Source organism: Perca flavescens, chromosome 3 (assembly GCF_004354835.1).
Source record: "Perca flavescens isolate YP-PL-M2 chromosome 3, PFLA_1.0, whole genome shotgun sequence".
Classification (NCBI taxonomy): domain Eukaryota; kingdom Metazoa; phylum Chordata; class Actinopteri; order Perciformes; family Percidae; genus Perca; species Perca flavescens.
This window is the reverse complement of record NC_041333.1, coordinates 40,734,062-40,747,878: the sequence shown is the minus strand read 5'-3', so window position 1 is coordinate 40,747,878 and position 13,817 is coordinate 40,734,062. Positions and strand designations below refer to the sequence as shown.

Below are 13,817 nucleotides of genomic sequence, written 5' to 3'. Positions count from 1 at the left end.
ACTGACGAACCATACAGCACACACACGCTCCGAACCGAGACTAGCGAACCGAGACTAGCGAACCGAGACTCGGATGTTTTTTCATGAACCGTACCACCCCTATGAGGAGGCCTACACTTCAGTGATGCACCTTTCGGACCTCGAAATTAAACCCTCTCATGTAATATGGCTTAAACAAACATCAACATTAAACGCTGATGCAGATTTAAATGTTTTATTATCATGAGATTGAATGTGTACCGGCTCCCTCTTTCTTTTTGCATTGCTTCTTTTTTCGGGGTTTGTGTGCTTTTCTTTTTGCATCGTTTCTATATTAGCAGCGCGTTTATGTATTTGGTTGTGTATTTGGAGCGCGTTTGCTGAATGCAGCGCATGGGTTGTTGAATTACTGAAGTTTTTTTCTTAATTTGCAGGGCGTTTGCCCCTGTCGGCCACCATATATATGACATAAAAGTGCATTGTGTACCAGACAGATGAGAAGAAAAACAGCAAAGACAGTTAAAGTTACGAGAACAGAAGAGGAAGTTGCACCACACAGAGGCCCCGACCTTGGCGTGTGTGTGTGTGTGTATGAAGATAACAGTTTCTGCCTAGATACAAGAAGGCCATTTTAGGCCTTTATTGGAGAGGACAGCTGAAGTCATAAAAGGGGAGATAGATAGGGAAGCGCCAGGTGAGCTACCCAGGCACCCTTTTAAATGTTCTTGAATCAGTGCTATTACCTTCTTTCAATTTATCAGTCAAAACAGATGCAAGTCTTTGTTGAGTTACAGAATGTAAGAGATTCACAACAGCAACTTTGTTAAGACAAATGCTATAGAATGAAGTTTATTATTCTAACAGCTGCACCGTTTAACAGCAGACACATGGAACTAGTTTTTATCACATTCTTTAAAGAGCTCCCAGATACAGACAGGCATGTCACAAACTTACAGTTAGATTACACCCTTCCCCTTTTCCCCCTACTTCCTGCAGCAGTTTACTTTAACTTCCTCCCATGTTGTGATGCAGACATGTTTCCTCCAGGTTAAACTTTTGGTAAGTGACACTTTTCAGCTGATTTCTGATTTCTGTTAGTTTCATCAAACTGAGAAAATGTGTTTGTGTTGAAGAGTTTCGCTCTGTTCTAACAGCTGTTAGCTACCGTGTTTAGGATCACCAGCTGCTTTTACCAATTGGAGCTAACCATGCTAACCATTATGGATGTTATTCAAAATCAATATTTAACTCAAATGTATCTTTGCTGACAAAGTGAGACAGGACTGAAGGTGATCTGTTAGTGTGAGGACAATAAATGACTTATCAAACATTCCTGACTCGCTCATTATTTATATTCCTGACAAACAACTGATGAATGAATCTGGGGTCTCCACTGATTATTCTGTACTGCAGTAAAAGTACCAAAACACAAAGTACTGTGTTAGTACAGGTTAGTGTGTTAGTGCTATTACCCCCTTCAATTTATAATACCAATCAAAAAAGATGCAAGTCTTTGTTCAGTTTGTTACAGAACGTAACAAACTGAACACACAGAGCTCCCATATGAAGACAGGCATGTCACAAATTTACAGTTAAGGCTGATTTATACTTCTGCGTAAAATCTACGCCATTGCTACGCACATAGGTACATGAGGACACAAACCTACGCTGGACCCTACGCCGTAGCCTGACATGCACCTCTCTAAAATTTTAACTAGACGTCGCTGCAACGCACGTTGCTCGGCTGTTGCTTGGTATGACTCTGTAGTTGGTACTCGCTCCGAAGCTAATCGCCGTCACTCTCTCACTTCTCCCTCGCTCTACCACACATTCCCCACACACACATACACACACACATGCCGGCTCGATCCACATGCCGGCTCGACCCACACACCAGCGCACAAGTATAAAAATCAGGCCACTTACGTAGGCTACGGCGAAAGCTCTGCATGGAGCCTCCGCAGAACCATAAAACAGCCTTCAGATTACACCCTTCCCCTTTCTATGGAGCTAGAACAGTCTCAATAAAGATAAATGCACACACTACATTCATACATGCACACACAGGATTCATACATGCACACACATGATTCATAAATACACACACAGGATACACAAATGCACACAAAATTCACAAATACACACACAAAATTTAAAAATCACAGAAGATTCACAAATGCATACAAAATTCACAAATGTGCACAAAATTCATAAATGCACACACAATTCAGAAATGCAAACAAAATTTACAAATGCACACAAAATTCATAAATGCACACACAATTCAGAAATGCAAACAAAATTTACAAATGCACACAAGATTCAGAAATGCACAGGACAAGATTCAGAAATGTATTTCTGATGCACACACAAATATATCTTGATTTACAAACTGCTTGCGGTCTGTGGACTTCTTTGCATTTGTGTGTGAATTTTGAGACTCCCCTGACGTGGCTCAACTCACAAATGCATTTTTTTAAACAGGGAATGATCTGCAACCAATCAGATATCTCCCTTGTTGTAGCCAATCACAAGAATGCAACCCACGTGGGGGATTGTTTACTTATTAGCCAATTGAGAATGAGGAGGTGTTGTCACGGCACAGCATCCCGCCCCCAGAGATCCCCCTTCCTCCATTTTGAACTGCTCACGTTCATTGTTTATGTTGGTTGCGGAGGTCTTTATTCTAGAGACGTCGGATTTATCGGGTGGCTGCAATTAGAAGAAAGGACTTTAATTTTGACCTAATCTCCCAGTCGATGGGAGTGTGTTCTCTGCATATTCATTTGGGTAAGTTCTCTTAAAATGTGTTTATGTTGTCGGCTCTTAAAGCCATGAAGTGCACCTAGCTAACGTTGTTGCCTTGCCTGCTAGCTAACTACAGTGATAGCTAAGCATAAGTGAATACACCCATGCTAATCATTTAACACAAGGGTGTTAGCTGGGTCGCTGTCTTTCGTACCATTTGTTTGTAAAGTTTAATGTCCGGTGGCATTTTCATCTCTTTTTATAAGCAGTTACTGTATATGTGTAACGTTAGCAGTGACTTAGAAATGTGTGTTTATCAGTTGTAGCTGCAGGATGGGAGGTAAAGCTGCACCTTGTTTACTTCACTAGCAACATTAAATGAAAGCTAAAATGTATAAGTAGTTTCCCATGTGAAGAGCATTCATAACGGTAAACATTTGTCTTGTGTTTGCTGCTGTCTTTTAACAGGGACTAAGGAACAAACGGAGGCTGCACTAGCATCACCAGAAAGGAGAGATGAGGAGGAGAGGGAAAGCAAAAGATGTTGAATAGATTTGCTATATTAGAGATTGCCATTCAAAAAATAAATGCATCAAATTAACTGATTTGTCTGTCTTTTGTGTGTATATCTATATAATGTTAACAGTTTTTCAATGTCTATCTTTCCATCAAATTGTGACCTGGAGACAGGAAACTTCTAGCTGAATAATTATACTCAGATGTCACCTGTTTTAATAACTAGTTAGGTATACAAGCTCTTAAGACATTAACGAAACGTGTATCTTTTTTATAACATTTATTCAAACATGACTATATACTGTACACAAGTATATTTAACATGAAGCAATGATCAGACTCAGCTGCTGATGATGGTGTTGCTTCCAGGCTGCAGACAGAAAGAGAAAGCTTTAGGTTAGTCCAGTAGTTATCCAACCTGTCCTGGTAAGATTAGAATTGTACTACTATTGTACTATTTAACCTTTCTCACTTCCAGTTTACTGCATATCATACTACCTGTGGCAACCTTCATTAGCTGGTAGTGTTTACCTTGTTGTAGTTGCTGATCATATTTTGCACCGCATTTGTTTGAAAGCTAGAAGCTACTGGACAATGAGCTAATGTTACATGCAGTAAACTACAAACTAATGTAAACTGTTAGCTACTGTAAGCTTAATGTAATTTAGATTAATTAATGCAATTATCCTTACCGGTAAGTGTTATGACAACTACAAAGTACAAACATGAATGTTTGAAAAGTTTTTAATTCATTGACATGGGATAAATAAGAGAAAACGGTAGTAACGTTACCTACCTTTGCACATTGCAGCCAAAGTTGCCGACAGAATATTCTCCTCCTGCAAGCAGACTGACGCTGATTCACTTTCTCCATCTCAACAAAACAAATTAAACAGCCCAGTTCACAGTTCCACATCCATTTCTTCAAGTGTTTTGAAATGCAGCATTCACACTGTTGCCCCCTATACAGTCCATGGTTGCCCCTGGTTACCGATAGTGTAGGTATGCCGAAATGGTGGACGGGCTCAGGCCATAGGCACCTCCCAAATCGTGACGTATGTCATGTGGGGTGCGTTCTTGTGATTGACTAAAACAAGGGAGATATCTGATTGGTTGCAGATCATTCCCTGTTTAAAAAATTGCATTTGTGAGTTGAGCCACGTCAGGGGAGTCTCAAAATTCACAATGCAAAGAAGTCCACAGACCGCAAGCAGTTTGTAAATCAAGATATATTTGTGTGTGCATCAGAAATACATTTCTGAATCTTGTCCTGTGCATTTCTGAATCTTGTGTGCATTTGTAAATTTTGTTTGCATTTCTGAATTGTGTGTGCATTTATGAATTTTGTGTGCATTTGTAAATTTTGTTTGCATTTCTGAATTGTGTGTGTATTTATGAATTTTGTGTGCATTTGTGAATTTTGTATGCATTTGTGAATCTTCTGTGCTTTTTAAATTTTGTGTGTGTATTTGTGAATTTTGTGTGCATTTGTGTATCCTGTGTGTGTATTTATGAATCATGTGTGTGCATGTATGAATCCTGTGTGTGCATGTGTGAATGTAGTGTGTGCATTTATCTTTATTGAGACTGTTCTAGCTCCATACTTTTCAGCTGATTGCTGATGAGTTTCATCACACTGTGAAAATGGGTTTGTGTTGAAGAGTTAGCCACCGTGTTCAGGTGATCTGTTAGTGTAAGGACAATAAATGTCTTATTACCGACACTTATTATTCATATTCTAAACACACTACTCATTAAATCTGATAAAACACTGAAGTCTAATAGAATTAATGCAGAATCTTTACTTTTGGTTTAATAATTACCATTATATAATGATCCATGAATGAATCTTGAATTATTATTTGTTTACACAAATATCATAACATGATCTACAAAACTGGTCTGTTTTGATAATAAGAGTATTTTTAAACTCCCAAAAGTTCTGTTAAGTGACAGTTTTCTTTTTGGTATCTTGTATTTTTGCAGGGACAAAAAATGGAGACGCCTAAAGAAGTCGTCTTGGGAATTTTAGAAAATTTGGGAGCTGACGACTTTGAAAAATTTAAGTGGTACCTGCAGGGAGTCCTAAAAGACTTCCCAGCAATCCCAAAGAGTAAACTGGAGAATGTAAACAGGGTGAACACAGTGGATATAATGTTCCAGAACTACAGTATAAACACTATTAAAGTGACCAGAATACTTTTAGTGAAGATAAATCAAAATGATCTAGTGGAGAATTTATCAAACATCATCTCAGAACCTAAAGGTAAGTCATAATCATTATGAATTAAAAAAATGAATGTAACAAAGATTAAACTTTTGTATCACAGTCTTCAACAAATATTACCTTTGTTATCAATGTCTCCCTCTTATCTACAAAGCTACATATGTTGTGTTGATAACAACAGAACAAGCTACCAAACATCCACAAGAGAAACAACATTTAAAGTGTCTCCGAGAACAAAGAATTATGAAACAAAATCAGAATGTTTTTGTTTACTCTGCTGGTTAAAATTTTCACACACGGATGACACTGTAAGATACTACTTGGGCAATATTAATTCCTCCTGTAAATAAGTAGTGTACCTTCTGGTTTATTTGGACAATGAAGACTTCATAGATGTATGACTGAGACACCCAATATATCAGTTGTTTTTGAGGAATACTAAGTCATTTTACAATAGTAACATATCCAGGACCTTGTCATCAAATGGCCTGAATAGATGTCATGAATACAGATAGCACACACATTCACCAGAAAAAAACCTCATTGATTTCATTGTTTTATTCATTCAGAGATTCTTGCTGCATGCCAGCGAAAAGTCAAATCCAACTTACATAAGATGTTCCAGTGTGTGTTTGAGGGAATTGCTAAAGCAGGAAACAAGACCCTTCTGAATCAGATGTTTGCAGAGATCCACATCAAAGGGGGAGGGACTGCAGAGGTCAATGATCAACATGAGGTCAGACAGATTGAAACAGCATCCTGGAAGTCAGACAGACCAGAAACAACAATCACATATGAAGACATATTTAAAACCCCACCTGAAAGAGAAGAACCACTCAGAACAGTGGTGACTAAGGGAGTGGCTGGCATTGGGAAAACAGTCTTAACACAGAAGTTTACTCTGGACTGGGCTGAAGGCAAAGCCAACCAGGACATCCAGTTCACATTTCCATTCACTTTCAGGGAGCTGAACATGCTGAAAGAGAAAAAGTACAGCTTGGTGGAACTTGTTCATCACTTCTTTAGTGAAATCAAAGAAGCAGGAATCTACAGGTTTGAAGAGTTCCCGGTTGTGTTCATCTTTGACGGTCTGGATGAGTGTCGATTTCCTCTGGACTTCCACAACACTGAGATCCTGACTGATGTTACAGAGTCCACCTCAGTGGATGTGCTGCTGACAAACCTCATCAGGGGGAAATTGCTTCCCTCTGCTCGCCTCTGGATAACCACACGACCTGCAGCAGCCAATCAGATCCCCGCTGAGTGTGTTGACATGGTGACAGAGGTCAGAGGGTTCACTGACCCACAGAAGGAGGAGTACTTCAGTAAGAGATACAAAGACAAGAAGCAGGCCAACAGAATCATCTCCCACATCAAGACATCACGAAGCCTCCACATCATGTGCCACATCCCAGTCTTCTGCTGGATCACTGCTGCAGTTCTAAAGAAGATGTTGAAGACCAGAGAGGGAGGAGAGCTGCCCAAAACTCTGACTGAGATGTACATCCACTTCCTGGTGGTTCAGTCCAAAAGGACGAACGTCAAGTTTCATGACAAACGTGAAACAGATCCACCTTGGAGTCCAGACACCAGGAAGATGATTGAGTCTCTAGGAAAACTGGCTTTTGAGCAGCTGCAGAAAGGCAACCTGATCTTCTATGAATCAGACCTGACAGAGTGTGGCATCGATATCACAGCAGCATCAGTGTACTCAGGAGTGTTCACACAGATATTTAAAGAGGAGAGTGGACTGTACCAGGACAAGGTGTTCTGCTTCATCCATCTGAGTGTTCAAGAGTTTCTGGCTGCTCTTCATGTTCACCTGACATTCATCAACTCTCGAATCAACCTGATGTCAGAAGTACAATCAACCTCCTGGTGGTCTGAATTTTTCAGGGACAAATCAGCACATTTCTACCAGAGTGCCGTGGACAAGGCCTTACAGAGTCCAAATGGACACTTAGACTTGTTCCTCCGCTTCCTCCTGGGTCTTTCTCTAGATTCCAATCAAAATCTTTTACGAAGCCTGTTGACACAGACAGAAAGTAGCTCACAAACAAACAAGAAAACAGTTGAGTACATCAAAAAGAAGATCTGTGAGAATCTGTCTGCAGAGAGAAGCATAAATCTGTTCCACTGTCTGAATGAACTGAATGACTGTTCTCTAGTGGAGGAGATCCAACAGTCCCTGAGATCAGGAAGTCTCTCCACAGATAAACTATCTCCTGCTCAGTGGTCAGCTCTGGTTTTCATCTTGCTGTCATCACAAAACGACCTGGACGTGTTTGACCTGAAGAAATACTCTGTTTCAGAGGAGGCTCTTCTGAGGCTGATGCCAGTGGTCAAAGCCTCCAACAAAGCTCTGTAAATGCACACAGAACTATCCAGATTAAATGCACTTTTTCTTTATTCAGAAAACTACTTTAACTTTCTTATATTGCTGATTCCTCTTCAGACTAAGTGGCTGTGACCTTTCAGAGAGAAGCTGTGAAGCTCTGTCCTCAGTTCTCAGCTCCCAGCCCTCTAGTCTGAGAGAGCTGGACCTGAGTAACAACAACCTACAGGATTCAGGAGTGAAGCATCTGTCCTCTGGACTAAAGAGTTCACACTGCAGACTGGAAACTCTCAGGTTGGTTATAATCTATTTGAAATGATGACCCTCTGAGCTGTTATTTTCTATTTATGTTAATTATTGGATGGACATTTTATTTCAGATTGAGTGGCTGTAAACTTTCAAAGAGAAGCTGTGAAGCTCTGTCCTCAGTTCTCGGATCCCAGTTTTCTAGTCTGAGAGAGCTGGACCTGAGTAACAATGTCCTGAAGGATTCAGGAGTGAAGCATCTGTCTCCTGGACTAAACAGTCCACACTGCAGACTGGACACTCTCAGGTTTGTTATCAGCTATTTGAAAATGATTACCCTCTGTGCTGACATTTTGTTCATATGTTAATTATTGGATGGACTTTTTATTGCAGATTGAGTGGCTGTAACCTGTCAGAGAGAAGCTGTGAAGCTCTGTCCTCAGTTCTCAGCTCCCAGTCCTCTAGTCTGAGAGAGCTGGACCTGAGTAACAACGACTTGCAGGATTCAGGAGTGGAGCTGGTGTCTGCTGGACTAAAGTGTCCACACTGCCGACTGGAAACTCTCAGGTTGGTGGTCAGCTGTTCCATGAGCTGTTATTCTCTTCAAATATTAATTATTGGATGGATTTTATCGAATCCTTTTAGGCTAAATAGCTGTAACCTGTCAGAAAGAAGCTGCAAAGCTCTGTCCTAAGTTGCCAGTCCTCTAGTCTGAAAGATCTGTACCTGAGTAGCAACACAAGTTAAACATTCAGTCTCTTTAGTCCTTTTACGATGCTGCATTAAATCTGGCAACAATATCGAACTAGAACAAGGTTTTTTTTGACTCAGGAGGTTGTCACCTAGCCTGGTCCTACCAGACTCTCGTACATTTCATTTGTACAGAGAGTCTGGCCACTCTCTATTGACAAGTGTTAACTTCCTTGAAGGCGGGTACTGTGTTGAAGTTTAAAACTACTGGATCTGGCCAGAGCCACTCTTGATCTGCCATAACCAATCGCTAACGTTTGGTTGTGATGTTGGCTTAGCATCGCTAGCGTTATCATTAGCATCACTAGCCTTAGTCTAAGCTAACTCCTTCACCACTAACGGAGCGAGCTGGAAAATCAAACTTTTCCCGAACCCCATGGGGAGGAGGGACACAAAATCATGGCCACCAACAAAACTCAGCAAAGATTGTTCTTGCTCTGGCTTTAACTTCTGGATATTCGACAGCATTGCCACAACGGACCGAATGCTTCGCTCACATCTTTCTCCGCCGCCATTACAAAACTCACCAAAGGTTACTGCACCTCAGAGTTATCGTTCTCAGCCACTCCAACTGTTTGCTGATTGGACCGCCAAATATTTGGCCAGAGAAAACCCAAGAATATACCGCAAATCCAGACATAGTACTGACGGAAAATGAAAAATTGAGCAGAAGTACGTAGGAGAGCGGAGCCAGGTTAGTTGTCACCAGGATAGGGTTTTGGTTTACAACACAGAAACATTACTTGGATATACAAAGCGCAGGTTTATTACAGTCCTTTATTGTCCAAGATTCACAGTGTAAAGAAAAATAGCTTTTCATTACCATAATTTAAAGAATATATGACTGTTGTACTATTTGATAACATTAGATCTTCAGAAATCGTAAACCAATTATATGTTTTCAAACTATGGCTTATTCCGAAGTATTTTTACAATAAAGTAATATATAAGAAGTTGTGTTAAAAAGATCCTGTATTATTTAACGATGGTCCCATATGATATGCTTAGTATTCAATGGGTTTACAACAACACCAGTTGACACATAGAATACGAGTCATAGAAATGACTCTCTGTACTTTTGTTCTAACTTCCGACAATTCAAGGATTTTTGGAGTTGGATATCATTTGTAGAAAACTGTGTGTGATCTGTGTTTCTAATTATCTTGTCAGCCTACTTCTTGCATCACTGGGGCTCCGCCATGGATTGCAGCTCCATCCAGGTTATGTGCTAAGCAGTTTTCACCATGCTTTGTAGAGCCTTGAAGTTGAGGGCATGGTGTGACTGCCATACCAGGTCGTGATGTCCTGATGTCGTTGACATGTGGACGAATGTGTGTGTGTGGTTGTGTGTGTGGTGTGTTTAGTCTCTCAGGCTGTCTGATCTCAGAGGAAGGCTGTACTTTTCTGGCCTCATCTCTGAGCTCCAACCCCTCCCGTCTGAGAGTGCTGGACCTGAGCTACAATCATCCAGGAGACACAGGAGTGAAGCTGATGTTGGCTGGACTGGAGGATCCACACTTGGGACTGGACATACTCATGTATGGTCAGACATGTATGGTCAGACAGATAAAACAGTTGCTCTGTCACTGACTGAGAGAATCTGCTTCATGTTTAATGGAGGATCTGAGTGAAGGTGTATGACGTTGATTGTGACTTTGTTTCTTCCTGCAGGGTGGACCATGGTGGACCACAGAGACTGAGACATGATTCAAGGAAGTGTGAGTGTGTTTGAAGTTTGATTCCTGAGAATTTAGCTGCCCTAGATTTTTAAATTCTCTTGACTAAAAACACAATTGTGAATTCATCCAGAGTTTGTTTTTGTCTTTGTGGCTGGAAAGATGTTAGAACTTAATTGATGAAATAAAATCCACAAACACCACCAACTGAACACAGTGATCAAGCTAAACTAATAAATACATTTCATCAACAGTGGAGCCAACAGTAAGCCAACTAAAACCATTCAGAAGCGCATCTGTAAGCATATTCTCTTTATAAATCACAGATTACCCACAAATGTGCGTTTGTGAATCAGCCTCTCATCCTGCCCTGTACACGCCCATTTTTAACCATAAATAGTCAATGCAAAGCACTTCATGAATGCTTATCAGTATGATAATGACCCTGGCAGTTGTTCTATCGTTACGCCATGACAACTGGTGGGAAAAAAGCAAAAAATCTTCTCAGACGCTCGGGAATTGCTGCTAATTGAACTATAATATTGGCCTGTTCTCGCACAGTGTAGGGAAACCTGATCTATAGACTACCTATGTTAATAATACCATCCAAAATGGCAGGCATTATGGCACTCGGGGACAGCTTTAATATACCAGACCTATATGATAAGATTTAACAGAAATATATATTATATCCAAACAAGCCTTGGTGATAAAGTTGCATATTATATATAATATTTATATAAAACACTATGCTGTCTGCCATTTCCTCTGGAAACAGCCAGTTGCTCCCAGAGTGGTGAGGACCTGTATTTGGTCCGGGATGGTGCGGTTCCGGTGTGTTGCCCTCTCTACTGGACCCAATTCAGTACATAGATCCAAGAGCACAGCTTTAGGGAATTTAAATCGTCAAATTAGCCAGTCATCGTCATGTGCCCCGAAGTCTCTTTCTCTCCTGCTTCTTCCATTGCCGTAGTCCTCCTGCAGTGCCATCATTTAGCATTACGCACGGGGGTCACCACAGTATTTATATTTTTACAACAATTTCTGATTGTTAACACCTTGCCAAAATCACAGCATCAATTAGTGGTATCACCCATCCCGAGATACAATTTAAAGAAGACAGTCTAATAGGCAAAAACACTTTTCTTCATGCAGGTTTTGTCACAAACAGTATTAAAGTTTGAACCCATAACGAGGACATTGAGTGTAACAATTGCACACATTCTCAGCCCTGTTTTGTGTGTACGCCACATTTATAAATGAGACCCCTGCCTTAAAGCCAGTTTCTGGACCTACATTCCTCTGATATTCATTTACTCTGAGTTCAGTACACTGTGGTGAAGCTTTTCTGCAGAAGACGACAGTTTGAGATTTGATGAAGATTTGATGAAGCTGTGAACTTTTTGCTATTTGTGAGCACTTTGGTGGAGCTAATAAAAGTTTGAGAAAGCAGATGGTTCAGAGCTACTTTGTGCTGCAGTGAAAGATGATGTGACAGTTTTATTAGTGAGACTTTATTGTTGTATTGGTGTTGTATTAGTTCATGTTTATTGATTTCGATCATCGGCTGTCATTAGTGGGTCCACACGCGGTCAAAAAGCTGTGTTGTTGACGCTCCTATTCAGTCATTGGTGCCTCAGTGTTTTACTGCACCTCAGATCAACTGTTCTTATCATATTTGATGTGTAGGAGGGAGTGTGCCTAATACTATTATGACCAGGGGCCTTATTTATAAAACCGTGAGTAAGATTCACGTCAAAAGGTGGCTTATGGATGAAACAATGCGCTTGGTGGGAGCATAAATGCAAAATCTATGGTTTTTATTTAAAAAAAGGCTATAATGACAAAAATTAAATAAAAAGCTTATGTAACTTCACAAGAGACATAGAGATACTAGCAATACAGCTGATAAAATAAACATAAAGTTGTTAAAAAATCTACGGATAATAACCTGCCCCCCATTGTGTTTTGTTCTCTCCATCAGATGTCTGTGAACTGGAACTGGACACAAACACAGTACAACGAAAACTAAAACTGTCTGACAACAACAGGAAGGTGACACGTGTGGAGGAGTATCAGCCATATCCTGATCATCCAGACAGATTTGACCGCTGGCCTCAGGTTCTGTGTAAAGATGGTCTGACTGGTCGCTGTTACTGGGAGGTTGAGAGGAGAGGACAGGTTTCTATAGCAGTGAGTTACAGAGGAATCAGAAGTAAAGGAACTAGTGATGACTGTGGGTTTGGAGGGAATGATCAGTCCTGGAGTCTCAGCTGCTCTGTTGATGGTCATTACTCTGTCAAGCACAAAAACAGAACAACCTCCTCCTCCTCCTTCTCTTCTATCTCTGACAGAGTAGCAGTGTATGTGGACTGTCCTGCTGGCATTCTGTCCTTCCACAGAGTCTCCTCTGACAGACTGATCCACCTCCACACCTTCAACACCACATTCACTCAACCTCTTTATCCTGGGTTTGGGGTTTGGTCTGGTGCCTCAGTGTCTCTATGTCCTCTGCAGGACTGAGAGTCTCTCCTGTGGACAGAAACACTGACTGAAGATCAAAGTTCAGTCGGTTCACCATCACACTCTGCACTTTGAAGCAGATCTGACACTCAAATACAAAAACATTTGTCTGATCAACATTTTAAAACTACATTTTCTAAGGTTTAGTAAAATCTATCTACCTAGATTCAAACTTAATTTAAGGGATTTTTCCACAGTGTTGCATGTCAAGAAAACTATAAGTGATCCTCAATTATTTTTTAAGCACAAAGGTGCAATTGGATAGTTTAACAGTTGGGTAGTGATTTTACAACACAAAGTCCTAATTAGGACTTTCCATAAATACTCTTAACTCCCGCTGATGAGGAATGCATTCATGGAGATTTTGTGTATTATATCTGTATTTTGCTATGTGTATATCCATGTTTCTGTGTACTGGTGGTGAAAACAAATATCCCTCTGGGGCAATAAATCTAACTGTACATTCACTTTGTTGTTGATGGTTTACTTGTGTTAGGTTCTTCCATACTTAAGTCTGACTCATGTCTGAATATGATCTTTTGAGTGAAGCTGCTGCTGTCTTTCGACACTTTGACAGGAAGTTTCATCGCCACTCGGAGGTCACAAAACAACACACTTTTAGTGGGTCATACATTGCACAAGGTCTGACATTGCCAGACCTTCCTCCACAGCAGTGCGGAGGAAGGTCTATCTAGTCCACACAGCTTAAAGTATCAAATTAACAGTACACAGGCATTATCAGCAAAATGTACTTTAGGAAGTTAAAGTAGACAAGTAAAGCTAAATCAGTGAACCTTGGCTGTGTTTCATTAGTTAT

At 40.5% G+C, this 13,817-nt stretch overlaps 1 protein-coding gene across 3 annotated transcripts; it reads left to right on the top strand.

The window, feature by feature from the left end:
- Window positions 1–951: 951 nt before the first annotated feature.
- LOC114549399 (NACHT, LRR and PYD domains-containing protein 12) lies at window positions 952–13,467 on the top strand. Of its 3 annotated transcripts, XM_028569699.1 has the most exons (9): window positions 952–1,038; window positions 5,230–5,509; window positions 6,040–7,834; window positions 7,926–8,099; window positions 8,185–8,358; window positions 8,445–8,618; window positions 10,166–10,339; window positions 10,473–10,519; window positions 12,462–13,467. In XM_028569699.1, the coding sequence occupies exons 1-9, from the start codon at window positions 1,006–1,008 to the stop codon at window positions 12,998–13,000; spliced, it is 3,390 nt and encodes a 1,129-aa protein (XP_028425500.1). In that variant the 5' UTR covers window positions 952–1,005; the 3' UTR covers window positions 13,001–13,467. The 3 variants fall into 3 exon arrangements, with proteins under 3 accessions (XP_028425500.1, XP_028425517.1, XP_028425509.1); XM_028569716.1 differs by lacking the exon at window positions 12,462–13,467 and having other exon boundaries at window positions 10,166–10,353; window positions 10,473–10,685; XM_028569708.1 differs by lacking the exons at window positions 8,185–8,358; window positions 8,445–8,618.
- Window positions 13,468–13,817: the final 350 nt, after the last annotated feature.

What these genes read in the sequence shown, in the direction of transcription:
- LOC114549399 (XM_028569699.1), top strand. Translation starts at nt 1,006, where the DNA reads ATGCAGACATGTTTCCTCCAGGTTAAACTTTTG. An exon ending in TTGGGACTGGACATACTCAT is followed by an intron (nt 10,340 to 10,472) that starts GTATGGTCAGAC and finishes TTCTTCCTGCAG; the next exon opens with GGTGGACCATGGTGGACCAC. An exon ending in GAGACATGATTCAAGGAAGT is followed by an intron (nt 10,520 to 12,461) that starts GTGAGTGTGTTT and finishes TCTCTCCATCAG; the next exon opens with ATGTCTGTGAACTGGAACTG.